General features: G+C 38.9%; 6 protein-coding genes across 8 annotated transcripts; 4 read left to right on the top strand and 2 right to left on the bottom strand.

Annotated features, from left to right (window-relative positions):
• The first annotated feature begins 390 nt into the window (after positions 1-390).
• LOC108566487 lies at positions 391-1,447 on the top strand. Of its 3 annotated transcripts, none has more exons than XM_017926390.1 (5): positions 391-419; positions 486-786; positions 862-1,029; positions 1,083-1,156; positions 1,214-1,447. In XM_017926390.1, exons 2-5 carry the CDS (start codon positions 561-563, stop codon positions 1,430-1,432), a joined length of 687 nt encoding a protein of 228 aa, XP_017781879.1. In that variant the 5' UTR covers positions 391-419; positions 486-560; the 3' UTR covers positions 1,433-1,447. The 3 variants fall into 3 exon arrangements, with proteins under 3 accessions (XP_017781879.1, XP_017781878.1, XP_017781880.1); XM_017926391.1 differs by having other exon boundaries at positions 401-419; positions 474-786; XM_017926389.1 differs by having other exon boundaries at positions 399-786.
• Positions 1,448-1,748: 301 nt separating this feature from the next.
• On the top strand, positions 1,749-6,277 carry LOC108566493 (TATA element modulatory factor). Its single transcript, XM_017926397.1, has 9 exons — positions 1,749-2,388; positions 2,448-2,639; positions 2,700-2,856; positions 2,951-4,384; positions 4,446-5,026; positions 5,083-5,278; positions 5,338-5,482; positions 5,541-5,675; positions 5,740-6,277. The coding sequence occupies exons 1-9, from the start codon at positions 1,908-1,910 to the stop codon at positions 6,124-6,126; spliced, it is 3,708 nt and encodes a 1,235-aa protein (XP_017781886.1). The 5' UTR covers positions 1,749-1,907; the 3' UTR covers positions 6,127-6,277.
• A 955-nt stretch (positions 6,278-7,232) lies between these two features.
• Positions 7,233-22,713, bottom strand: LOC108566488 (serine/threonine-protein kinase SMG1). Its single transcript, XM_017926392.1, has 5 exons — positions 15,867-22,713; positions 11,099-11,352; positions 9,725-11,042; positions 7,831-9,666; positions 7,233-7,766 (listed from the first exon to the last, which is right to left on the bottom strand). Exons 1-5 carry the CDS (start codon positions 22,545-22,547, stop codon positions 7,689-7,691), a joined length of 10,167 nt encoding a protein of 3,388 aa, XP_017781881.1. The 5' UTR covers positions 22,548-22,713; the 3' UTR covers positions 7,233-7,688.
• On the top strand, positions 11,397-15,691 carry LOC108566491 (D(2) dopamine receptor B). The gene is made up of 3 exons (XM_017926394.1): positions 11,397-12,124; positions 12,196-12,496; positions 14,458-15,691. The coding sequence occupies exons 1-3, from the start codon at positions 11,772-11,774 to the stop codon at positions 14,878-14,880; spliced, it is 1,077 nt and encodes a 358-aa protein (XP_017781883.1). The 5' UTR covers positions 11,397-11,771; the 3' UTR covers positions 14,881-15,691.
• A 308-nt stretch (positions 22,714-23,021) lies between the features above and the next one.
• On the top strand, positions 23,022-24,662 carry LOC108566490 (chitobiosyldiphosphodolichol beta-mannosyltransferase). Its single transcript, XM_017926393.1, has 3 exons — positions 23,022-24,016; positions 24,070-24,361; positions 24,418-24,662. Exons 1-3 carry the CDS (start codon positions 23,227-23,229, stop codon positions 24,626-24,628), a joined length of 1,293 nt encoding a protein of 430 aa, XP_017781882.1. The 5' UTR covers positions 23,022-23,226; the 3' UTR covers positions 24,629-24,662.
• LOC108566492 (NHP2-like protein 1 homolog) lies at positions 24,644-25,437 on the bottom strand. Its single transcript, XM_017926395.1, has 2 exons — positions 25,220-25,437; positions 24,644-25,100 (listed from the first exon to the last, which is right to left on the bottom strand). The coding sequence occupies exons 1-2, from the start codon at positions 25,220-25,222 to the stop codon at positions 24,720-24,722; spliced, it is 384 nt and encodes a 127-aa protein (XP_017781884.1). The 5' UTR covers positions 25,223-25,437; the 3' UTR covers positions 24,644-24,719.
• Positions 25,438-25,652: the final 215 nt, after the last annotated feature.

The raw sequence follows: 25,652 nt of genomic DNA, 5'->3' as shown, positions 1-25,652 counted from the left end.
CAATGTTTATCTGGAAGTTAATGTTTAACCAGAACTTTATCTCAGGATAACTATGACATTTTAGAGAAAAAAAACATAATGTTTAGAAAAAAAAGTTTTGAATAAAATTTAATAATGATTAAGATTCCAGACGTTGTTGCTTTGAAATATTCAATTTAACCGAAAACTTGCAATGAAATTGTTTTAAACTAAATGGCAAATCGTTTTTTTTTTTACTGTAATACCATGCAGAAATCCATTTTTTACTAAAACTTGTACATTTTGTAATTTCTTTTACATAATTATTGTGTTGTGTCCAACCATTATTATTATAATTAAATGTCAAAACAACACATGTTACAGCATGCGCCTTACGTACTGTTATTGCCAACCAAACTAAAAATGTATGAGTGCGTCGGGCAGTTAGTTATCCGGATGATGTACGACGGTAGAAATACCCAAAACATTTAACAATTTAAAAACTGTAAACACAGTTGTTTTTTTAGCTTTACTTGATGATCGATAAAGTATCACTCAGATGCATCATTCCATGTTGCAATTGGCCGTGATTAATATATCTGATGACAATGGAACAAGAAAATAAGGTGTTGAAAAGGAAGAGATCAGAGAATTTCAGTACTGCAGAGAAAAAGCTGTTGATAGATCTGGTTATGAAACACAAGCACATAGTTGAGAACAAGAACAGTGATGCAGTTACATGGCAGGAGAAGAAGAATGCTTGGATCTTCATTACAGATGTGTTTAATTCAGGAAGTGGAAAATATGATAAGCCAAGAACACCAGATGGTGGGTATACTGTGAAAATATTTAAAAAAAAGACACATTTTGTTAACTACTCTTATTTTCTCCAAACAAGTGTAGCAATTCGAGGAAAGTATGAAAGTCTCAAAAAGGAGCTCAGAAGAAAATCTTATAGAGCAAATGGTGAGATTATAGAGTACAGTGAATATGAGGAGAAATTGCTTTCAATTATGGGTGTGTTACCACTGATTGTTAAATGTGATCAAGACCAAGACTATCTAGTAGAAGGTAAACAAATTTAGGATAATATTGGGAAGCAAACATTCATTATTACCTTTCAGATAATATAAAGATAGAGACTGATATACCTGAGGATATGGAAACAATTACAGATGGACCTGATTATAAGAAACATGTATATATACTAAATAGCAAACTTATATAATGTTATTACAGTACCTTTATATTGTAGAAAGAGAAGGAGAGTTACATTGTTCTTGAATCTCTAATTAAAGCTGAGGAAAGGAAGCAGCAGGAGTTTGAGATGGATTTGAGACTTAAAGAACAACAATATGAAAAAGTGAAACAAGAGATGCAGGCATTTCAGGAATTGCATACTTTGGAGGTGCAAGGAAAGAAGCTCAATATAAGATTACTAGAAATAGAAATTGAAAAGAAACAATGCAAATAGTATTTGTATACATTACAAGGAAATTCTATATTCATTTATATTTATAGGAAAGTATAAAATGGAGATAAATATCATTTTAATTATAGAGACATATATATATGTTTGATTTATACAAATTATTATAATAAATTTATGAAATAATGTTAAAGAAATGTATGTTTTCTCTCAACTTTTAATTGTAAACTAGAATTAAAATAATAGAAACGTGAGTGATTTGCAACTTAAGTTGCCTAAATTTGCAGTATATAAATTCATGGGCACTTTGAGCCATCTTGCGATTTAACTGGGAGTTAAAATTAATTGACGGATAGCATTGACGTGTGCTCTTGTCAAAATTAAAAACAAATAGTCTTGAACGGTTACATTTTAATATTAGTAAATTTTAAGTAGAAAATGAACGCTGTGATGTAATGAGCGGTCTTATTTGATGTGAAATTGAAAGTTAAGGGGTTCCTGCTGCTATCCTGCAATAAAGATGAGCTGGTTTGATACATCAGGAATAGCAAGTATTGCCAAGTCGGCTTTGAAAGAGGCCCAGAGGACAATTGATAAAGCCCTGGACATCAAGGATGATGGTGGGGACACTACAACAGTGCCTGCGAACACCCCCATAGATACAAACTCTGATGATTTCTTTGGAAACTGGGGAATTAGCAATGCTGGCACTCCCAATAAGGAGGCCAGTGAAGAAGTGATAACAAAAAGTTCATACAAAAGTATTAAGGGCTCCACAAGTATTTGGGGGTCTTTCACTGGCTCATTCTTCGATCCATATGAGAAAAGCTTGGTGCAAAAGGATAGCAAAGATTCAGTGGATAGCTTGGATGATTCTGCTGATTTAGGTATAGAACATTTCAGTGGCAGTAAACTTGTTGTCCAGACCAGCGAAGATCCAGATGTTTTGTCATTTGTTGCTACACCTGAAAACAATGAAGATGAGAATTTGGAGAGTGCTGGTAATATTTGATATTCGACTGATTGTTGATAAACTTGATTTTATGTAATAAATTTATAGCATCTAGTGATAGCACTTCTGCTGTCAAGCATAGAGAGATGGAGCCAGGAAATATAGATAATAGAGTTTCAATTGTAAGCACTGATAGTGATAGGAAGAGTTCTGAGAGTGTTGAAGTAGTTAATGGAGGGACTGGATGCACAACATCACCAGAATCTGAAGCTCTTTCAATTTCTACCAGTTCTGCTTTAGGTAATAAAATCATAAATATCATTTTCTTTCAATATGTTTTGATAATAATTTTATACCTAGGCTCTAAACAAACATCTGACTCTGTAGAAGTGCTACCAAATAGTTTAACAAGTCCCAGTTCAGTGGAAGTATTAGGAACTGATAGTATTTCTAGTCGACGGCAGTCCCAATACACGGACGAATTCGTCTCACCTTTGCAAACGCCAGACGATGTTGGGTAATATTACAAGTTCGAATTGGGTCTTTATCGAAATCTCGATTATGATCCGAACCGGTTCGAACTTTATTGTTTAACTGGAATTTTGTTATAGCAGCGGCGAGAAAATGACACCGGATAGTGTGGAGGTGATTCCAGATGATGCGGATGAGAACAGCATGGCGGACGACACAATATCTTATAATTCCGTCTCTGAAAGTACTGCGACGACTGTATTCGAAGGTCTTAATTTGAATTTAAAACCTAAATCTATTGCTTTAGTGAAATCTGAGAAGATGGCGGAGAGCTTTTCTAGTGATATTTCACTAAGTCCTGACAAGACACTTAACTTAATCGAAATTCCTATAACACGAGCTCCGAGTCGAGGGGGAATGCATCTTCCACTGAATCTTATAGATACCCAACCTCAGAGCGTGAAACAGGACTTGACTAACTTAAATAAAACTTCTAACATAATCGATATTCCATCGGAAAGCAACGAAACGGTCAGGAATGAAATCGACGAGGGAGCTCAATCGGATAAGACTATTGTATCAAGCGATAGCGTGATGGAAAGCAGCAGCGACACAAGCACAACTACCGATAGCAACACGAATTCAATTTATTTGAAGAACATGCTTGCCGATGCTATGACGGAGAAACGCGATAGCGAGCCGAAGGCAAACCATTTCATGGATCTAACCCAAAGCATGATTGACTCCAGTCAGGCTGCAGAAGCGCTGGAGAATATTTCAATCGTACAATTAGACATGCCCCCTAGGGAAACATCACCGTTCAGCTCGGAGAGTCGCTCGGATTTAGTCAAAATCGGTTCCGACCATACCTCTGGCCACACCTCAGGCGATGAATTCGAAACCACAACATCATCGGACATCGAGATTATATCCAGTCCGAATGGCGATTCCAGTAGTACTCATAGCAGACACAGCCCAGCGAAATTACCGGTGGTAGTGAAAAGCAAGGGCGACACAAACATCGACAGTCTACTGGGAAAAATGACATTCAAGAAAATTAAGGGTCACAATCGGGAGTTGTCGGAAGCGTCCAGCATCAGCGATGATACGGAGATAGAGAGACTAGTCAAACGGTTATCAGAGATGACGGAAATACTGGAATCGCGCGAGTCAAAATTAATCGAAATCACCAGGAAGAACTCTGAAATACAAGAAGCCAACAGTCACCTCCGCAAGCAGCTGGACGAGATTGTTAATAAGCAGTTAGAGTCTGCAGACCTCTCGCAAGTCACAGAGGAATACACACAACGTTTGTCTGCATTGGAGAGAAAATTCCAGCAAGCAATCAGAGAGAAAGATAACTTGCGGAAGCAACTTGAACAATGCAAACTCGATAGCTCTACTAGAATGAGCAAAAGTGAAATGGATATTGTGTTGGAAGAGAAAATTCAGACGATTAGAGAGCTTCGTGAGGAAGGTGAAAAGTTGTCCAAGCAGCAGCTACAACATTCCAATATTATTAAGAAACTTAGAGCGAAGGAAAAGGATAACGAAACCGCCATTAAGCACCTCAAGTAAGTTATAAATCAATGAATTAATTACTTGGACTATTTCTTTTATTAAATTATTTTGTAGAGAATCGGTGGAAGATTTGTCTTCGGAAACTGATCGTCTGAAGAGATCGCTGCAAGCCAAAGAAGAAGTAGAGAGGTCACAGATCGAGGCAGTCCACCAATTGACTGCGAAAAATAAGAAAATTGATTTCGAGTTCAATCAGTTGAAGGATAATTACGACGATCTGCAACAGAAGCACGAGACGGTTAAAAAGTCGTTGGATGCAGCCAAGAAAGAGCTACTCGATAAGAATAGGGCAAGCAGCGAACTGTTGCACAGGGAGCATATGCTGCAAAGTTTGGAAAATGAGAAACGCATGACGGAATCCCAAAACGAAGAGATCATCAATCAGCTGGAAGATTTGAGATCAAAGATGCGTGATGCTGAACAGGTTTATTTGAAGAAGGAGCAGGGCTTGCGTGCGGAGAACATGGATTTGCTCAGAAGATTGGATGAGGCCGAAAGTAGAAATGAGGAATTAACACAGTCGGTACTCGAAGTCAGTAAACCGTTGGTGCGTCAGCTGGAAACTCTTCAGGCTACACACAATATGAAGTTGGCCAGTTTCGAGAAGATCGAGCAGGGTTTTGTTATTAAAATAAGTAAGAGGTTTTCGTTTATTTAACAAATACCATTATTATACTCTTTATTTGCTTAGATGAATTGCAAAATAAGCTGCACGGCTCTAACGAATCGGAGAAATCTATTAAAGATGAGTGCGTTATGCTGAAATCGAAATTGACCGCCTTGGATAATCAGATCACCACTTACATGCACGAGAATGAAATGATAAAAATGCAATTGGAGCAACAGAAAACTGATAAGATGGTTCAGAGCAAGATGCGAATAGGTATGTAAACGTCCCAATAAGAACGGAGTTTACCAGATTTTAACTTTTCCTTTTTTCCTATAGGGAAGTGGATAATTTGAAACAGAAAATTAAAAGCGAGCAAGAAATTATTGATAAGTTACAGCAGGAAATCGAATTGTTGCAGCAGACGTTGATCAGCGAAAGATCCGCAAACGAATCGGAGAGGAAACGTAACATGGTCTTACAAGTAATTCTATTGCACAAATTCGCGATTATTGTTCTAATGTAATTTAATTACTGTTTAGGAGCAAATTCGTGACCGGAACGATTCTTTGGCTAATTTTACCCGGACTTCACCGAATCCGGGAACCGTTTCTCCAGCCTTAAGTATTGGTAGAGTTTCACTTTCGGAATCCCTTAATAGTTCACTTTGGCCATCTGTAAGTACTACATAAGTTTAATTGTAGAACTTAATTCATTTAACTTTTTATAATTTCATTCTAGGATGAACCTTTCGAAGTGAGCTCCGTGTCTAGATGCACCAATATGCTAGAGATGCAAATGTTCCAAACCAGCTTGAAGCAGAGAGATGGAGAGGTGCAGCAGCTGCAATGGGAGTTAAACCGAAGGGAACACGAGAGAACGCTCCTTAATGCGGAAATTTCGAATCTGCTGACGCGTGTCGAAGAGTTCGAGATTCAGTGCAAAGATTACGACGTAGTGAAAAATGAGTTGGAGGAATTGCAGCAGCAGTACGAAACAATGTGTCAGCTGTATGGGGAGAAAGTCGAGGAATCTGAAGAGCTGAAGCTGGACTTGGTGGATGTCAAGGATATGTACAAAGCGCAAATCGACGAACTTCTGAAGCAGCAGCGCAACTCCAAAAGCTAATTTGACCCTGACGTAATTTTTATCCTTATTTGAATGTATATTATTGTTCGGGGTGTTTATTTTTACTTACCGTTATAATGGAGTTTCGAGCGCTCCGCGGATTTAAGTTTTATATGCTGTGATAATTGATAAAAAAATATATAGAATTTATAAAATTATATTGTTAATTAACTGTCCGATATCTACGCGAAAAAAAAAACATATACGTGGGGAAGGTAATTTCTTTTGTTGTTGTTATTGTGCGAGTAAATAAATTTAGCTAGAACGAATTAAAAAAAAACATTATACATTGTAAACTATTTTCAAGTTACAGAAGGATAAGTGAATTTTGTGCATGTGCATCAAGAAATTTAACAATAATTACAGATAAAAACACTATAACTTATTGGATTTGAATTTTTACTCACAGAAAACTTAAGAGTAAAATAAGGAAGAGTGAGTGGGAAGATAAAATAAAACAAACATCATATATGGCGTAAAATAAAGAATATATTAAGAACAGTAGCCTAAAAGAGAGAAAATGAAATAATTGAAACAGTAAGTAAAATTATCTCGAAAACGTAAAGCGAATTATTATTTAAATTTTAACAGTTATAACAATTACATTATTAAATAAAAGAAAGAAAAACCATTGTTATTTATATTATATAACTACTACGTGATTTTTTTGTTTGTTTGTTTTTAATATATTTCTTGTTTCGATTTTGTTTAAATTACATCATCATACACTGCTAAAAAGAAATTGAATAAAAAAAAAGAAACTTTAATGAATAAAAAGAAAGAAATAATAATAAAAAAAAAACATCGTACTAAAATTTTCTTCATCAATTAAAAATAGGTGTTTTTCATCATATTCAATCAATCAAGACGTTTACATCAGTAGTACAAATAATTACGACTTTATTAAATTTAAAAAAAAAAATTCGTTCGGCTCGATTTGTAGTTTTGGGTCGGATGATGATGGCTGGAGATTTGTTTCATAAGTTGTCCCAATTTGCCGAACCAATTTGGATGGTGTTTGTTTACTTGCAACGCGAAGAGATTCAAACTCGACTGCTCATTTTTGTTTGTTTATTTGTTTTCGTCGCAGTTGTTGATATTGTTTACTTTTTTTTTTTATTATATCAAATCTGACATTAACGTCGAATAATTAAAAATAAAAGCAGCAGTTCAATCGATTACCATTTATCAGTATTCAAATAGTTTTACTGATCTGCAAAAATTCGTTTCACCAATGTTGTTGTTGTTTTCGCATTTAGTGGGTTCCCCAATTTGTTTTGTTCGGGACAACACACCGTTTTGTTAGCCCTAGATATGAAACTTATTTTTGTTTGGCATGTTTTACTTAACAATTTTGCTTCGTCCGAGTGGTTTAATTTTTGCATAGCAATAAAACTAAGCAACCCAACCAGAAACTATTTAGAGTTAGGGATGACGCTTTTTGATTTGTTTTTTTTTTGTAGTTTGTTTTTAATTTGCTGCTGACTGTCGGCGCACTCACCGGGCGGCGCTCTATTGGTACAGAGGGAGATCCAGGCAGGGTGACTGCCTCACATCGTTCCTCAAACCCATGGAGTCCAGCCCTCGTACAGCAGGGCCAGATTATCTAGGCTACTCGCCTCTCTGATCACGTAATCCACCTGCAACGATACATTTATTCGTTGTTATTATTAACTGTGTACAAAAAAGATCATCGAATCATACCTGTTCTTGTATGGAATATTTCCGTCCGGGGTCTGGATCTTTCCCGGATAACTTCATCCTAACCCTCCTCCACACGCTGACTGCGTAAGCGTTTCGTTGTTGTCCCTTCGTCATGCTTTCCTGTTTCGAAGGTGGTGCTCTCATCGGGCTCAGCGTCATACCGTCTTGTCGGACAAGCTGCGGTCTCTCCGCCTTCTTGCTCTCCAGCTCAAATAAGCTCTTGTAGATGTTGTCAGTGTGGCATGCCAGATAGTCCAAGTTCTCGATGGACGCTTCAATCTCCGGTAGTCTGAATTCTTCCTTCTTGAAGCGCATCAGCAGTCCCGAGAAGATGTCGATGTAAGTCTTGTGGTTGTTCAAGAACTGCTGTGACTTGAAGCCGCACTCGTCCATCTTGGACATAGCCTTCAGCACGTTTCTGAAATCGAAGGTTACCTTGCAGTGATCCGAGTAGCATTTCTTGAAGGATTCGATGTTCAGCAGCACGTCGGCATTAATAGTGTGCAGTTTTGCCTTATATTCGCTCAGATCTTTCTGCGTGGCCTTAATGGTCTCGGATACCTTTTCCGAGATCTGGTTGATCCATTTCGGATTCTGCGTCATCTCTTGACTGTATAGTTTCATGATATTCTCCTCCACCAAGCTAACCGCATCCACTTTGACATTGTTGTATTGGCAGGCGTTCGTCCACTTCGCGTGAGTGTTCAGAAACACTTGATCGTAAGCCGAAGACTCGGGAGTCGTATTCCTTAAGGCTTCATGATGTAGAATGACCGAGCAAGTCGCTACAGTCATGGAGGTGACTTTCTTTTCAACCTCCAGATGATTGTTTCTCTCAGCGATGGCTTCTTCAAAGGCGATCATTGTATTGTTAAGATCGGGATTGGCTCCGGCCGCCCACTTCAAGCGTTGCTCGACGCTTGCAATAAGATTCTTCTGTTTCTCTCTGGCTTCAAATATTTTGGATTGAACGTTCATTATATCAGCAACGATCTTCCTCAAATCCTGTATAATCCTGCGATGGAAACAATTATTTTTGTCAATGATTTGCGACGATATAATTTCTTCGTACAGCCAGAAATGGATGGAGATCTGGTTCTGTATGCGACTCACGCTGCTTTGCAGCAATGTGACGTTCTTCTCCAACTTTTTAGGCTCTTGCATTTTTTCCCAAGCGCTCTTCACGTTGTTCTCAATGCTGGACGTTTGCGCCAGAACATTCTGGGTAAAAGTGCCATTTTTCAAAAAGTTGTTCCAACCTATGTGATAGAGCTCGTCCAATGGAACCTTGTGTTCGGCTCCGATATCCTTCTGTTCGATTTCGTTGGTAACATCCAAGCCTAGACGTTGAAGGATGAAGCAAATTATGTAAGCTATGGCTTCTGTGGTTATACCCAAAAATTGCCGGCTAATGAAATCGGCTATAAATTTCCTAATGGGTTTAATTAGCTCCTCGTCGCTTAACACGGTCACCCTTCCTTGACCTTGGAAAGATGTGTACATTTTCATACATAGTGAAAAGAACTCGTACATCGTTTGCAACCGCTTCAAGAAGAATATATCCTCTAATACCGCTCGTACCTGCGGATTGAAAATAGGCGCTGCCAAAGACTTAGCTTCCTTCACATGATCCACTTTCCTCCAACAGGCAGGAATCTCCAAATTAATAAGAATATTTGCCAAATTATCAAACTCAAGATTCAACTTGTCGAATAATCCGTTGAAACCCATTAGGAGCATTTTGCCTGGACTCAGAGTTGGCGTATTTGAATGCAATAATAACTGGTACTGCATTTTCAACGTAGATATTTTGTTCTGAATTACTTCATATGTAGGCTATAATAGAAGACAATAGTAATAAGTAAATAATAACTGAATATAAATGTATACATACATTTTGATCCATTTCCATGATGACGCATGTTAGATGCTTTTCTAGTTGTACCACCAAATCGGGCAGCGAAACGCCGATGTTGACGATCATGTTATTAAGGTCGTTGATCATCAACAGTACAGTCGGTTCTTCGCTTTGAATTTTCTTCCAGCTCTCGGGCAAAATGATCGTATGAAAATTGAAGCTCAGCTCGTGCAGGCTCTTATACAGATCGTTGGCAGAGTGCAGTCCTTTCACCACCTTCATCAATTTCGAGTCTTCCTCGATGTTGTTCTGAATATTTAAAATGTTGATCAATTCTATGGCTTTGGCAGAGGTCATCGATATATCATCCAGGAACCAGTCGCTGTCCCTGGAAGCCAATTTGACGAGCCAATCGCCGCTTTTCGAGGCCGTATTCTCTAAGGTCAAGAACGTTCTATTTAACAGTAGGAGTTCACTGACGATCACGAATTCCAGTGCTCGGTTTGCGCCCTTCTCGTGCGCCAGGAAGTTGGCCAAACACTTCTTCGATTCTAAATATCTCGCTTCCGAACTGGCGCTCGATTCTTCCACTCGGCATACTTGCAATTCTTCGAAAGCTTTACTCAACTGCTCGACGGTACTGTTGTAGAGTACATTGAGATGGTACGAGAAATTGATGATGACGGTTTTGCGCTTGGAATTGTTACTTTTTAGCGCTATTAATTGTTGGAAGATATTCTCAGCGATACTTAAATCCCTGGTGTTTTGCAGCATTTTACCCCATTTCAGATAGTGGTACATCCTGTGATTCTCCAGAAACGAAACCGGGCATTGCGAATATATGGTCCAGTATTCTTGCAGAATGTTAAGACATTTGGTGGTGAGCAGGGTTTGCTGTTCGGCGAGATGTTTAACGTCATTCTCGCTTTGCTCGCATTGAGAGATCATCGAAGATTGCCCGGCGTTCTGCAAGAATTCCTTTACCAAACTGAAAACAGTCTTTAGTTCGACGTTCGTCTGCATTTCCAAGAACCATTGCTGCGTCTGCTGCGTTTGTAGTGTTTTTATGGCGTCCATGAATTTATCCAAATGAATTTCGCAATCGGACACAATTTTATCCAGATCCTGCTTGGCATGCGTCACAACGTCTTTGGTCCTTCGATAGGACTCGTAACGAGATGGAAGCGTGAGCAGGCTGTGCTTGGAGAGCCCATTGGCTTCTGCCTCTTTGACCAGCGCCATTTGCTGGTGGAGATCCTGCAAGAGGTCTTCGGTAATTGAAATTGTATGCCAACACTCGAGCCATTCCTTCATTTGGTTCCTTATGCACGGCAGCTTGTCATGAATATCAATTCTAAAAAATAATTGTTAATCGTTGATTCTTTTGCGGGGCGCAGCAAGAAAGAAAACCTATTAATATCCCACTCCATTTTGAGCTCGGTGCACCGCACTCTGTACATGGAGAGGGTGACCTCCTTCTCCAGGACTCTTCTGCTCTGCTTGATGGTCGAGTTGCTGCCGAAGGTGGTTCCCACCAGTCCGTCATTACCAACGGTCCAATCAACCAAAGGATCGTAGACGAATGCCTCGAGCAGAGTGAGCAGCGTCTCTCTGCCCTTCTTCATGATCTTCAAGATGTTCTCGCAGGATAACCGAAACATGCCCTGTGGAACAGAATCGAAATGAGTCGACGCATGCTTTGTGCGGGTTAAAGAAGGCGAGAGGAGAGAGTGAGTGAGGGAAGCACGAAATATTTTCAAGTTGCAAAAGTGAATCAATCCGCATCAGTTCGACGCGCAATCCACTGGAGGATACAACTCTACGGTGATTATGAATTCTGCGCGAGTATTTAAATACAACATCAAAATAATAGTGATGCAACAGCAGCATATAAATTGAACGAGGAACTTGTTCAGTAGTTCGAAGGTCTGGTGGTAAAGCCATTCCATTCCTTGCGGTCAGATATGATGGAGTGAATGAATCCTATAGTATGTAGTGTGTGTGTGTGCGCACGTTATCTGTGTTGTTCCAATAATAAAATTCGGAAGTCGAACAGCAACAACGAAAAGTAGGAACATACAATATGGAGCACGCGAAGGAGAAGGCCGCATGGATTGCCATCGACACAGTGATCATAATATTAACATTAGCTGGGAACGTTTTGACTATCTGCGCCATCGTCCTCAGCAAGAAGCTGTCCGAGCTACTGTCCAACAGATACATCTTTAGTCTAGCAGTCAGCGATTTGATGGTTGGTCTGACCATACCGTACCATTTGGCATTCACCATCGGCAAGACAATGCTACCCTCCTACAAGACCACATGCGTCCTGCGCTTCGTATTCATAATATTGGCGTGCTCGAGCTCAATTTACAATCTACTTGCGATAGCGGCCGACAGATATATTGCCATCGTCCTCCCTTTTCATTACAGCAGGTCAGTTTAATATCAACGCGTTATCTTCGCCATCGCATCTCCCACGGCTATTATTGCATGCTATGCCATAGGTACATGAGCAAGAGGATCGTCTACTGCATCGTCTTCTCCGGATGGTGTTTATCCTTCACGATAGCCACCACTCCAATATATTGGAACGACTGGAAGAGTGGATGCAACTGCACCTTGGAATCGGTCCTTCCTGAGAAGTACATCAACTTCATCGTCACTCCAATGTTCCTCTCGATATGGCTGGTCATGTCTCTATTGTACTTTCGTATATGGCGAGAAGCAGCAGAGCACGCGAAACGCCTCAGCCAAGCCACCCAGTCCAAACAGAAGAACATACTCAAGGAAAACAAATCGGTCCAGGTAGGTGTGACAAACGAAAAGAAATACAATTCATCAACAACAAAAAGTTGTATTCGTTGCTACATTGAAATCACAACATTTTAAACCATTAAAATAAAAAGATTAAAAAATAAATCGGTGTAAATTACGGATCAAAGTTCAGAAGAAGAATACAAAACTAGTTTGGCTTTGTTTAAAAAAAAAATGGCCTCTCAACAACTATCATTTAATGGTCACTTCATAAAATAAAGAAGAGAAAAGAAACAAACGAAATTTGTTTAATAAGCTGCAATTTCTGGTAGGAAACGATTACCTACGATACAGGGTCACCGCAAATTGCCGAAATATCTCTTTTGATATCGCCTCTATTTCTCTCCATTTATCTTCCATTTAATGGAATCCCACGCCAGACACACTTAAGCGTTGTTATTTAAAAACGAATTTCATAATTATGTAATAACGCCAACGGAATTGGAACCTTTCAATATTGACTATCGTTGAGTACATTTTCTGATCGCTCTCTACACGAAATCCAACAGAAGAGGGACGGCGTCATAAAAATGGAATATATCGCTTTCATGGCACAATATTTAATTAGACATAGTCGTAAGTTTGTGAGGACGGATTTTTAATCTAATTATTTTCACGATCTCAATTAATTAAGATCCGATGAACAGTCATAAAAAATAATTCCAATATAATCAAAATTGCATTACACTGTTCTGTTACGTTTCGTGAACGCTGATTACTATTAATTCACATTTCAGTTAGATATACATAATTTACAATTTATACATCTTTTGCTATAAATTGTTGTATAAAATGATACCAAAAAACATGATTGAAAACAATTAAGCACAAGTAAAAAATTGAAATTAAACAGAAATTTGAAGTGGAGATGGGCACAATCGGAATATCTGGAGAGAGCGATTTAATTAATAAACGAAAACAAGCGGAATCTTTATTGCTTTCTGGGTCCGGTGCCAAGTGAAATATTTTTAAACTAGCAAATATTTATAACATAAATATGCATGGAAACATGATTTAATCGCCAATAAATAACTTAACTTTCGATGGTGAGATATGGGTTTTTATTAATGAAGATTCTGGCCTTAAATTCCAGTTCCAATTGAACTTGAAAATTTGCCAGGAAGTAATAATCACGGCCACTGTTACGCGCTGAAGGAAAAACTAAAGAGTAACGCGTTATTATGATCGTTGCGTCCTTGGTCATTGACACGAATCATTAAGTACCGGGTTTTATGGACTCTTAGCCAAACGTTATTAATTTCCACATCATCGAGTGCTACTTACTACATAATAACTAATATGTAAACATAACAGACGAATTTAAAAGAAGAAAATTTCAAAATTAAAACTATTTACATTTCTATTAATTGTTCATAAAATTTAAAAATTGTTAAAGTATTTATTTCCTGATTATTGACGAAATAGTTTGCTTTAAATTAGAAACAAAAACATATTACACGTGCAACAATAATTGAATATTCTTCGGTCAATCGATTTTTCGTATCTGACGCGATAAATTTTATGGTAGGGAAGATAATAAATAGACTTTTACACTTTGTTTAAATTACGAAACGTATATGTGGAAATACGGTTGTGTTATATTACAAAATTTCAAAGTTAAATTTCTCTAATTGAAATGTAACAACCTTTATCCATACATTATTGAAACCAACAACATGTATGTAATATTTTGAAGTGATGTTGGAAATTACAAAGTATTTTCCCAAATAATATAATAAGAGTATTAAAGTGAATAATCTAAGTAGTTCAGTAGCACTATTACTATCAAAATGCATAAGCATATGTATCAACAACGTTGTAAAACATGAAACGTGTTTAATCTCTAATAGTGTTGAATAGTAGCCTGAAAAGATTACAAGGATGTTAATAGAATTTTGTTTGAAGATAAGATAGACACCATTCCTCATTAAAAATGACAACGTTTGTTCCAGATGGTTTTACTAATACTGGGCTGTTTCTCGGTTTGCTGGCTGCCGTACTTCGTGATAATCACGTTCATGAGATTCTACGTGAACTTCGAATCGTATCTCCTGTACGAGGCGACATTCACGATGGCCGTGATGAATTCCTGCATGAACCCGGTGATCTACGCGTGGAAGAACAAGAACTTCCGAAAGGCGTTCGGCTGCATGCTGCGATGCCGATCGCCGCGCACCCTCAACCAAGAGCCCAACTACATAACGGACCACGTGCCATCCGGGAAAACGAAGAGGAACTCGATGACCGTCATCTGCGGCGACGGCATCATCGTCGAGGATGGCACGAAGACCATAGAGATGCAGTGCGGCAGGAAGTGCGACGAGAACAGCGACGCCACAATCGTAACAACTTGTGTAGCAACGAACGAAATGTAGTTTTTAACAACCATCCGTGAGTTAATTAATCATCAGAAGAGATTGCTTTTTCGTAATTGATTGTTTTTGACCTGCCGCGATGGGGGTAATATTATTTATGGGTTAATCGGAGATAGCGATGTGACTGGAAGCAGCTGGCCCCGATGGGAAGAGAACGGGATAAATAATGATTACATTTATCTTTTCAAAATATGTGTGTGTGTATATATATAAATATGCGTGTGCGTGCAATTAACCTGACATAAATTATGAAATTAAAAGAGTAACCACCACAAAAACAAAAACAACAGTGGGCGGCGAGTTACGTAAGCGAATGCGGAGAGCAAATATTTGTTGGATTCTTAAATTTGAAATCCGACAACCCTTTCTTCGACCACGATTTGCAACAAAGACATGTTGGAGAAGCAAATCCAGTCACATCGTTAATGGAGCTCTCGAATCTAATGTAAACAGCGCAGAAATAGATGTGTACTGGAATGCTTTTGGCATTGCAAAGTAATATAATAAATGCACCGTACATCCATAAATACGGTGCTTCTCTCAATTTACTTAGCTCCCCCTTCGTCATACATTTTTTTTTTCTAGTAATTTCCATTTGCAGTCGATATTGTGCAATATCTTAAAAGGTCCAGCTGGCGAAATCCGATAACCGACACTGTGATAACTGCTTGTCAATCCGTAACATTCCCGATTCGCTGTCCTTATGCTGCTGCTGTTTGTTTTTTTATTGTTATCTTAAGCAAACAAATAATTGTACGAATTACATTGTACTAAGTCGATTGATTGATTACGTATGTAGGGAAAGGTTGTTTGCATTAAACTGAAAGCACTATGTTTAAGGGTAGCAGCGAATGGAATTAAATTTAGATTATATATATAAATAAAGCAATAAACAGTATTCGCAGCACTGTTAGCATGCATTTAAATATGTATATATATATTATCAATGTATCATAAATTAGGTATAAATAAAGCCAAAGACATACCTCAACTCCAGTTGCACCTAGGGCATCTCGAATGTTCGGAGTTAGCCTGAATGGAACCTTCTCTGGAACTCGCAGCGTTTTTCCTTTCTCGAAGCACACATTGTAATCTATGTGGACGACTTCTCCGGTATTTAGATCCACTAACACGTTATCCAAATGTCTATCTCCGAGTCCGATGATGTATCCGATTATGCTCATAACTGCTACAGAGTACGTATATTTTCTAACAATTTGCCACCATTCTCCTGCATTGACAGCATGACACCATAACTCCTTAGCCAAGAGATTACTCGGGGTTTCGTTCATCAATTCCGTTAACACTTGCTTAAGTACCACCAAAGGCCACTCCTTCCTGTTCTCGATGTTCTTGACGCCGTGCTCCACCAGCAAAGGGTTCAATTTGTTGTAGAACAACTCGGATGGTCTTAGAACAGTAGTAGTATTGACGTTCTTAGAAGCCTTCAGCGCTTCTCTTTGCTGCCACCTCTTGTAGACGGCGAAAACCGGAGTAGTTCCACCGACCCAACTGATCAATCCCGACCTAGGTCCCAATGGTATTACCGAATAGTGTCTCGCCCTATACAGATTGTGACCAGTTCCTTCGGTATTCTGCGCCATCATGGTATTCGCAATACTCAAAAACTGCATAATTCTCTCATCCAAATGCAAATCCTCCAAACCCTTGAATAGGTAAGTGTAAGTTTGTCCATCGGATCCGTGGAAAACCAGTTTCTTGGGTTTTGTCTTCGTCGGCAAGATCGACACTTGATTGGAAACGTGCGAAATTCTTACATTCGTTTTCAGCGCTTGCCCGGGCATCGATATCTCCGTATCCTTGATGTTAGCTAGCACCGGACTTATATCCTTCATCTTGAGCAGATTGCGTTTGTGAGCTTTCTGCTGGAACTGATGCTGCAGGTCCTTGATCACCTGCCACGTTTCCTGCGGTTTATCTGGATTCTCCGGATTCTTCAGTTTTTTCAGCACATCCCGGATTACAGTCAAGTACTTATCCTGGAACTGTTGCTCGTGCGGCGTTTCCGGTTCCACACTGGTAATGTCGTAAAGTTGGTCCAAAATGAAGACGATCGGAGTTAGAATAATACGATGTTTCTCTGATATTATTGAAATCTTCTCTTCTGGACTCAGGTGCAAATTGGAATTCACTTTTTCGATTTCGATTTCCAACTGTTGCTGCCGTTTGGTGATCTCTCCTTGATGTTGGGTTAACGTTCCCAACCACAATTCATCCCACAGCAGAATAATACGACGTAGCTCCTTAACCAAGAGCTGCACTTGAGTTATGGTTTCGGCAGCTTGATTGCTAAGCGTTTCCACCATAGATTTGAAGCAAGATTGCAGCACATTCTTACTTTCGTCGTCGCTTTCATAATTGTCCTCAATCTCGTTTATTTCAGAATCATCATTGATATCATTATTTTGCGATAAACAATCTTTCGGCAGAGATATCTCGGAGAAGTCGAATTTCACTCCACCCTCGAGTGCACCAACTACTGCTGGGAATGTGATGAGATGTGGTGCATCTTCTGCAACACGGCACAATAAATCTGAAACACGTTCTCGCACGTAGCTCTCAGGATGATTGAGTCTAGAGAACAATTGTGGAATAATGACTTTCCATGGGTGCGTCGGTGTTCGAGTCAAGCCTCTTTCCAAGACTATCTGCAGTTCCAAAGCATGCTTCACAATTAATCTCAACAGTCTTAATGTCACCGTAATTGTATTCGACTCGGTTGCTTTTGATATATTTTCACTGTAGGTCGCCAAGTGCAAATAATTGAAATACGCATCGACGCTATGCTCGTAATAAGCGTACACTCGCTTCTGAAGATTCCTCCAAATCTGCACTAATGTATCGATCACGGTTTCTGGCGCGTTAAACAATATGTGCACGTTCTTCAGTTGGTTTTTGATCATTTCTGAGGTGTTTATTTCGTTGGAATCTATGTCCTCTTCGTCGACGTGCGTCCGTGTTTGAGATAAAATCATCAATATTCTATTCAGATCTTCTGGTTTGCAATCTAGAGGCAGCAATGATTGAATGGCATTCTGATCCTCTAACGATAAAGTGTTCGTAAAATCCGAACTGTTGTCGACAATCTTTTTGCCCCAACTGTAACACCAAGTACCAAAGGCGTACCAAGTTTTGGACAAAGTCTGGCACTGATTCACGCTGAACTGCAACAGTTTTCCAATGACCATATCATTTAGCGGGATGATATTGTTTCCTATATTCTCGACACCGATCTCCGGAAGGACCATCAGCAGTTTTCCCAGCGGACTCGAGAATTCGCTCAAGGAAATCGAATCGTTGCTCTGTAGCCATGTAGCTAGTTTCAGTAAAATCTTCGAGCTCACCTGCTTGAGGTCCAAATCTCTATATATATCTGCGTATTTTGATATGGAGGTAGAAGCAACGGCGCACAGATCAAAGGCCAACCTCTTATCGTCGGTGTCCTCGTAAATCAACTTGATTAACTCTTTAGCTCCTTGGGCCGTGTCCATGTTCCACATACTGATCTCTGGTAATTTGGCTTTAAACGATTCGGCAATGTTCACTAAAAGACTGGTCGTTTTCGGGTTATTTTCTTTCAGGAAACTCTTGCTGCTCAAGAATCTGTATAGTTGAGAGCTGGCCATGTTGTAATTAGATTCCTTTCGAGCCTGCTTGATGATGTTCAATCGTAAGTTACTTGAAAATGCACTGAATCCTTGATTTTGAATTTGCGTAAAATACTCGGACCACCACAGAATCCTCGTGAGGATCACCGAATCTACTTTAACCACTTCACGTTCGAAATTATCTGACACTAGGAACACTGTACTCGCAGAAACATTGTTTGATATATTCTGAAGACCGTTGGCCACGTAATTTAATAGGCAAAACTCTTGATGAAAATCGGATGGCAGTTGCAAAATGCCGTTCTGTATAGTAGACTGGATCTTGGAAAGTTTCGATTGAATTCTAGCGTTGAAATCTGTATCTGTTGTTCCTATATTCAGAGCAATGTTGTAGAGCTCGCTTTCAGTTGTAGTCAGCGTATCGTAGACGCTCCAAGAGTCATCCTCGTAAACGTCCCAACTGCACAGCTCTTTGTATGCGAAAGCGCATGTTTCCGAGTTGAAAATGGCCTGGGCGCAATCGAAATTCACGATATTAAAGGAATGTCGTATTCCGTTTTCGGTAGGGTTCAGCAGAAGGTTCATCTTGTTATTCTTATATCCGACAATATCCAACCAATTGTTCATTTCCTTGTAGCATCGCACTATTTGATCGGAAATGAAATGCTTAATATATGTATCGATCTGATTCTCGTTGGTGGTGAGAATTTCGTCGATCAACTTTTGATATCCAACGGCCGCGTATTCATATTTCTTGTTGGCCTGCTCCGCTGCACACTTAATCCAATCGTATTTCTTCCCAGCATCTTTGAGGCACCACATGTACAGACCGTGCAAGGCCTCGCTCTCTCGCAGATTCAGCAGGGCCATTGTCATATACATCACACCCCTCTCGAAGTCGACAGTGTCGGTTTTGTTATTGTTGTACAGGTCTTTAATCATCGCTTGTCCATGTCTCAGAGCCATCACCGATTGTCCGGCATGCAAACTCAGCTGCACCAAAACAATTCTTATTCTGGAGAGCCATTCCCTACAGGTGGAAGCGTTCGTGCTGAAGAAAGTTCTCACCGGCTTCGAGGGCTGCGGAATGGCAATGGCCGACCCCTCCGAAGCATTGTAAATGCACATCTCCAGGTGTTCAATAAACTGCAACAACAATCGCACGTGCTTCTGATTGACGTTGACGTTATCCTCTTGCTTTATCTTCATAACATCTCTGGCGTAATGTTTTAGGCTGTTTTCAAAGCTGGTGAACGTTTCGTTCGGTTTGCCGAGCGGCGTTCTAAGCTTATTGTTCACGCAAAACTGGGCGGCCTCCCAAGTGATCCAATTGTTCAGGACGATCTGTGAATTCGTGCACAGCTCTCTGAACTGATCGTTCAACTGTTGGTTGTCCGACTCCAAAGGCCAACAGTTCAAGAATATTGTCTCCAGAAGGTTTTCATCGTTGCACTCGTTCTTCAACATAAAATCCATAAGCTTCTTGAAGTGGTGTGAAGTGATTTCGCCGAATACGGTTCCGTTCAGATGCAGATGTTGCGCCAAAGTTATATTAGCCGAAGTGTAATTACTTAAGTTGCTTTGATTCGCTTCGACGATTTCGGATTTCCCGATTTCAGCGATGGCCACATCCCAGGGTATGTGACTGGATAGTTTCGAGAAACTATTTCTAACTTCGCTGTTCGCCGATGCCATGTGAATACTGCACAACTTATTGATTTCTTGCAAGAAATCATTGCACCACGATAACTGTTTATTTCCCAGGAGTTTCTCCAAATTTTTGGATGCTGCAAGGATGATGTTATTGTTCTTCACGTAACAGCAACGTACAAGTAATCCTGTCACTTCTGAGAATTCCAAATTATTGTAAATAACTTCCAAGTAAGGGTCAGCAAAGAATAGTATCTCGTTGAACCACTGCAGCAGCAATAGTATTATCTCGTTATTAATCTTTGTAAGCAGTGTTCTATGCAAGACGTTTAATATAATTGAAAAGTTACCAGAATTCGGTGACTTGGCCACGTCTTCTATGTGATCTGGGAGTCCCATCCTACTGCCGCCTTTCAATTTATCTGTTACCAGAGTGCTGCTGCTTATAAAATGGTTATAGCATTTGCAGTGTGAATATAATAGAAACAGTATACTGTATTGTAAGGTTGGTGCGTTCCGACTTAGCTGCTCATTGAAGGGTTGAAGTGTGACAGCCAGCAACTCCAAGATGCTCGGCTTCAACGCCCACATCCCAATAATTGATCCACTGGCATTTGCCAATTGAGACAGTGACCTTAAAAGAAACAAACAAGCCAATTCAGCGTCTTCGATGCTTTTCTCGATTGGAGTGAATGGATTCATCTCGGATATTTCACTCCTACTTGGCACAATTACGTTTAAACATACATCCAAATCGAATAGTATGTACTTATAGGCTTCTTGAAGCAGCGGAATATTTTTCAAATTCAGCAATGCCTGATAAACTCCTATTGTTGCCACTTGTATGTCTTTATAAGGAGAATTCCGAAGTTTTACAATCTCCGAATTGGGACCGACCAGCTTTGTTATTAATTCGATAGGAAGTTTGGCTGATAATTCCTTGATAACTTTGGATATCATAATAAGCATCGAGATTATTGTCGCATCAGATAAATCATGTATAATCGAGATCTGCAAGTCCACCAACTGCAAAATGCTCTCGTTCAGCAGGATACTTTTTGTCGGTAACATCGTCAAAAGCAAGCAAATAGTTTCGTTGCCAGCGATGATTAAATTATCGGGTACGACGTATTCTAACGCTTCGGTAAGCGTCGAGATGACTTGATTAAGAGCATCAAATTTAAGCTTCAATGTAAACAATTCATCGTTCGCGGTTGAACTGTTATTTAAACAGTTCAATACCGTGTTTAGAGCTAGTATGTAAACAGTTGTTTGCTCCATAGCGTTATTATCAAATGATTTATCATCCATTTTCATTTGCTCTGAATATGTTTCAATATCTTCAACAAAGTGCACTATAAGAGTTATTGAAAACATGAAATTCATTTGGAATTGAAATGCAATCCTTTGGAGGCTCCTTGAAATAAATTCAATGTTGGACAGAGGTTGTGAAAAATCCACATGCCAGCCAAACACAAGATCAATGGTGTCTTTGAAATGGTCATGGAAAGTGCTTGGCCAGAACTCCACAGTGCTCATTAAATTATCTAAAGTCAACTTAAAAATTTCAATATTATCAGTAGATTCCATTATGGCAATTAGCTCCACTATTATTGAATTTGCTCTAGTCTCCTCCATCGTTGGCTTCTCTCTCTCCAGTGTGTATGTTTCTTTTAATGCTTCCATGAGCAAACAAGTGGTTTCCTCATTGGTTTTTTGCTTGAAAATCAATTTAAAGTACTTGGTAAAGTCAAACTCATCATGGCCTAATATGTAACCCATTCTGCCTAATGCTTTGGCACATTGTTTCTTAGCTAGTGGACCAGGTGCTACTTGGAAGATGTTCAGCATAGAGTCCCGAAGGATTGTAAATGATTTCCGAATGTATGTTGCATTGTCGGGCAACAATAAAACTTCCAGTAGCCTCTTAGATATTTGCAAAGAATTCTCTTGGTCCTCCTCATTGCTCAGGCGCCGTAATAATTTTGAAATTCTTGTATCTTCCAATAGGTTAAATTTTATCTCGGCTTTTTTCTCTGGCTCAGTATATTTATATGCGTACATACCTGAGTCAAATCTATTGGAATAGTTGATGCCATTGGTAAAATCCCTATCATTCCGTCGTGAGGCGGACAGATTATTTCTACCTCTGAATGTTCCCCTACGGTCAGTTCCTCCTCTGCCTCCAGGCTTATTGTTGACATAATCAAAGCCTCTGGACTTTGTGGCCCTCTGCTTGCCATCTCTGGTAGAATAAATCTGGTACTTGTTATTGGAATCACCTGTTGCGTCTCCATCTAGACTCTCGTTCTCATCTTGATCTTGATAATCATTATTTGGTGAGCTCTTGGAAGCCTTGAGCTTATAACCAGTGTTGTTTGTAATCATTACTTGGCTTACATATCGATGATCTGCATCCAATCCAAGTGCTATTACAGATGCACGCACGTTTTTATAAACAAACTCACTTTATTACAATTATTTCACTTTTTTTCAACGCGAAAGAAAAATGTTGATGTATATCTTGCTCTACACAACAGACAACTTTTTGGTACATGTCAAATTTCCATGCTTACAACTTAACGAACGAACTTGTTTCCGTCTCACACTTCCTCTCTGATTGGACTCGCGAAAGTCAAATGGTCAAAGTTCCTGTAACCATACATACATTAATGCATTCATAGCAAATTATGCAACTATCTATATTATTTTTATCGAAATCAATTTGTACATGTGCATAACGTAATTTTCTTGTGTAACTCCTAGATGTCTCTTCATAATCAACATAATTAACTCATCAGTTAATTTTCAGATACTTTAATATTTAAGTATTCTTCAAGTTACAAACATTCCTGACGTATGCTTCTTGTCATTCCTTAATCAACAATTATCACTAGTTTTTGTTAACTTTTAATCACTCTTTACATTCCTAATTGTATGATCCAAGGTTGTTGCTGTGCATTTAGTGTCTTTAGTGTAGTCTACTGCAATTTTGACAACAGCATTTTTTGAAAGATTATCATTATAGATGCATTTAATCCACGTTTGCTGATTTAATTACGCTGCGATGCTGCAGAAGAGTGTGTGCGTCGTTGTTCTAGGGGACATAGGAAGGAGTCCGCGTATGCAGTACCATTCCAGATCATTTGCAGAGGAAGGCCATAAAGTAGATATAGTTGGCTACCAAGGAGCCACCCCCATAGAAAGCCTCACCACTCAACCTCTAGTTAGTTTCCACTACTTAAACCCATTCCCAAATATACCATGTCCAAGATTCCTGAACTACATTCTAAAAACGATATGGCAAACTATAAACCTTTTGTTTGTATTACTCATCATAAGGAAAGCAAACTTGTTGATTGTGCAGAATCCACCTGCCGTACCAACACTGATGGTCTGTTATTTGTACAAGTTGATTACCCGAGCCCAGTTGGCCATTGATTGGCATAATTATGCTCATACAATTATGGCTCTGAATGTGGGACAAAAAAACCCACTTGTGAAATTGACCAAGTGGATGGAGAAATTCTTTGGCCAAAAGGCAGATTATAATTTATGTGTAACCAAGGAAATGAAGAGAGATTTGAAAACTGCTTGGAACATTGATGCCACCACTTTATATGACAGACCACCAGAGATATTTGATTCTATTACATTGGAGCAGAAACATGAAGTGTTAAACTGTCTTGGTTTGAAATACAAGGAATTATTGTCTGAAGAAGATACAGGAACTGCATTTACTAAACTCAGTGAGCTTGGTGAGGTTGAGTTGAGGAAGAAAAGGCCAGGCCTTTTGGTTTCCAGTACTAGTTGGACTGAGGATGAAGACTTTTCTGTTCTGCTATCTGCATTGCAAAGTACTATATTATAAGAATTGTTAAGGAGTTCATTATAATTATTAATTTTCCAGATTATGAAGAGAGCTGTGTTAATGGAAACCAATTGAATCTACCAAAGTTGATTTGCCTTATTACAGGGAAAGGACCTTTGAAGGACTTTTATTGCAAGAAAATTGAAGATTTGCGCTTGAAGAATATTACTATTTTAACACCTTGGTTGGAATCAAAGGATTATCCTCTAATATTAGCTGCAGCGGATTTAGGCGTTTGCTTGCACACTAGTTCAAGTGGATTGGATTTACCCATGAAAGTCGTTGATATGTTTGGTTGTGGCCTTCCCGTTTGCGCTTACAACTTCAAATGGTAAATTCACAACATTATGAAATGTAAAAAAATAATAATATTATTTATTTTGTTAGTTTGGGCGAGTTGGTTCAACACGACGTGAATAGTTTCGTATTCAACAATTCAGATGAATTATCAAAGCAACTCTCCTCTTGGTTCAAGGATTTTCCTGAAAACCAAGAAATAGAAGAGAAAAGAGCTGGTTTCAAAAAGGAATTGGAAAACTTTCAGCAGCTGAGATGGAGGGAGAATTGGACTAAAATAGCATCACCTGTATTTAATTAAATAAAATTCTGTTAATACTTAATAATATATATTTTATTCCAAAAAAAATATTTTGTAATATAAAAATTTGTACTTAATAAACAATACAGATTCAGACAAGCAAACGTTCAATTTCTTGTTGAATCGATTGGATTTGCGACTTCAATTGAGATCCCTCGTTGATGGTCACAGTGCATGCAATGACTGACCTTGACACACCAGTCGCTCTGCCCAAAGCCTGCTTGGACCTTACGAATACGTAAGGAACGTTCTTGTCCTCGCACAGCAAAGGAAGATGCAACAAGATTTCGAGTGGCTCGGCATCAGCAGCCATAACGATGAATTCGGCGAGACCTCTGTTCAAAGCCTTGGTTACTTCGTTGGCGCCTTTACGCAATTGCTTGTAGTTCATGGCCTGCTGGCACAAGTTTAGGATCTTGGTGGTCAGAGCAGCCTCAGCCAGGGGGTACGCCTTTGGGTTTACTTCTTCAGCCTAAACAAACAAATGGAATATAAAAACGTGCTATAACCTCAAAAACGTACACAACACAAGTACAACTTGTGAGGAATTAGTAAAAAAAGAAATAATATATAAAATACAAGAATTCTTACCATTGTTGTTCGAGTTGGTTGTTGCAAAACTTAAAACGATATGAAATGCAACCTCTCCGCGAGGATTCTTCGCTTCACTGAGGAGCAGTTGAGTTCTTTAGAAAAGAAACGTGCGACGAGAGCACGTGTAGTCTGAGAAATGAATTATCGTTTACGAACGCGTTCAAACAACGCTTGTTTTTTGAGGTTAGCTTTAAGAGGGGGTATTTATATAACTTGAAGTTAGGTTCTATTAGTTACAGGGTGTTCTGAATATCAGAACTCAGTATTTTCTTATTTTTTATTATTATTATTCATTCAAAACGTAGTTAAATTATAGAAAAATATTTCATCACTTAATAATAAATTGTATTAGTGAACAGATTCAAACTATCCTACAATAAATAATTACATGTTAATTATATGAACTCAAAATTAAGCTGATTTTTACGAA

This window comes from Nicrophorus vespilloides, unplaced genomic scaffold, assembly GCF_001412225.1.
Source record: "Nicrophorus vespilloides isolate i.1.1-1 unplaced genomic scaffold, Nicve_v1.0, whole genome shotgun sequence".
In the NCBI taxonomy this organism is placed as follows: Eukaryota; Metazoa; Arthropoda; class Insecta; order Coleoptera; family Silphidae; genus Nicrophorus; species Nicrophorus vespilloides.
The sequence above is the reverse complement of the archived record's forward strand: the minus strand, read 5'-3'. Positions and strand labels throughout refer to the sequence as shown.

What these genes read in the sequence shown, in the direction of transcription:
- LOC108566487 (XM_017926390.1), top strand. Translation starts at nt 561, where the DNA reads ATGACAATGGAACAAGAAAATAAGGTGTTGAAAAGGAAGAGATCAGAG. An exon ending in TAAGCCAAGAACACCAGATG is followed by an intron (nt 787 to 861) that starts GTGGGTATACTG and finishes AAACAAGTGTAG; the next exon opens with CAATTCGAGGAAAGTATGAA. An exon ending in CCAAGACTATCTAGTAGAAG is followed by an intron (nt 1,030 to 1,082) that starts GTAAACAAATTT and finishes ATTACCTTTCAG; the next exon opens with ATAATATAAAGATAGAGACT.
- LOC108566491 (XM_017926394.1), top strand. Translation starts at nt 11,772, where the DNA reads ATGGAGCACGCGAAGGAGAAGGCCGCATGGATTGCCATCGACACAGTG. An exon ending in CTCCCTTTTCATTACAGCAG is followed by an intron (nt 12,125 to 12,195) that starts GTCAGTTTAATA and finishes GCTATGCCATAG; the next exon opens with GTACATGAGCAAGAGGATCG. An exon ending in AGGAAAACAAATCGGTCCAG is followed by an intron (nt 12,497 to 14,457) that starts GTAGGTGTGACA and finishes CGTTTGTTCCAG; the next exon opens with ATGGTTTTACTAATACTGGG.
- LOC108566493 (XM_017926397.1), top strand. Translation starts at nt 1,908, where the DNA reads ATGAGCTGGTTTGATACATCAGGAATAGCAAGTATTGCCAAGTCGGCT. An exon ending in ACCGCCATTAAGCACCTCAA is followed by an intron (nt 4,385 to 4,445) that starts GTAAGTTATAAA and finishes ATTATTTTGTAG; the next exon opens with AGAATCGGTGGAAGATTTGT. An exon ending in ATAGTTCACTTTGGCCATCT is followed by an intron (nt 5,676 to 5,739) that starts GTAAGTACTACA and finishes ATTTCATTCTAG; the next exon opens with GATGAACCTTTCGAAGTGAG.
- LOC108566490 (XM_017926393.1), top strand. Translation starts at nt 23,227, where the DNA reads ATGCTGCAGAAGAGTGTGTGCGTCGTTGTTCTAGGGGACATAGGAAGG. An exon ending in TCTGCTATCTGCATTGCAAA is followed by an intron (nt 24,017 to 24,069) that starts GTACTATATTAT and finishes TTAATTTTCCAG; the next exon opens with ATTATGAAGAGAGCTGTGTT. An exon ending in TGCGCTTACAACTTCAAATG is followed by an intron (nt 24,362 to 24,417) that starts GTAAATTCACAA and finishes TTATTTTGTTAG; the next exon opens with TTTGGGCGAGTTGGTTCAAC.
- LOC108566488 (XM_017926392.1), bottom strand. Translation starts at nt 22,547, where the DNA reads ATGATTACAAACAACACTGGTTATAAGCTCAAGGCTTCCAAGAGCTCA. An exon ending in ATGGAGTGGGATATTAATAG is followed by an intron (nt 11,043 to 11,098) that starts GTTTTCTTTCTT and finishes ATTATTTTTTAG; the next exon opens with AATTGATATTCATGACAAGC. An exon ending in AATATTCCATACAAGAACAG is followed by an intron (nt 7,767 to 7,830) that starts GTATGATTCGAT and finishes GTATCGTTGCAG; the next exon opens with GTGGATTACGTGATCAGAGA.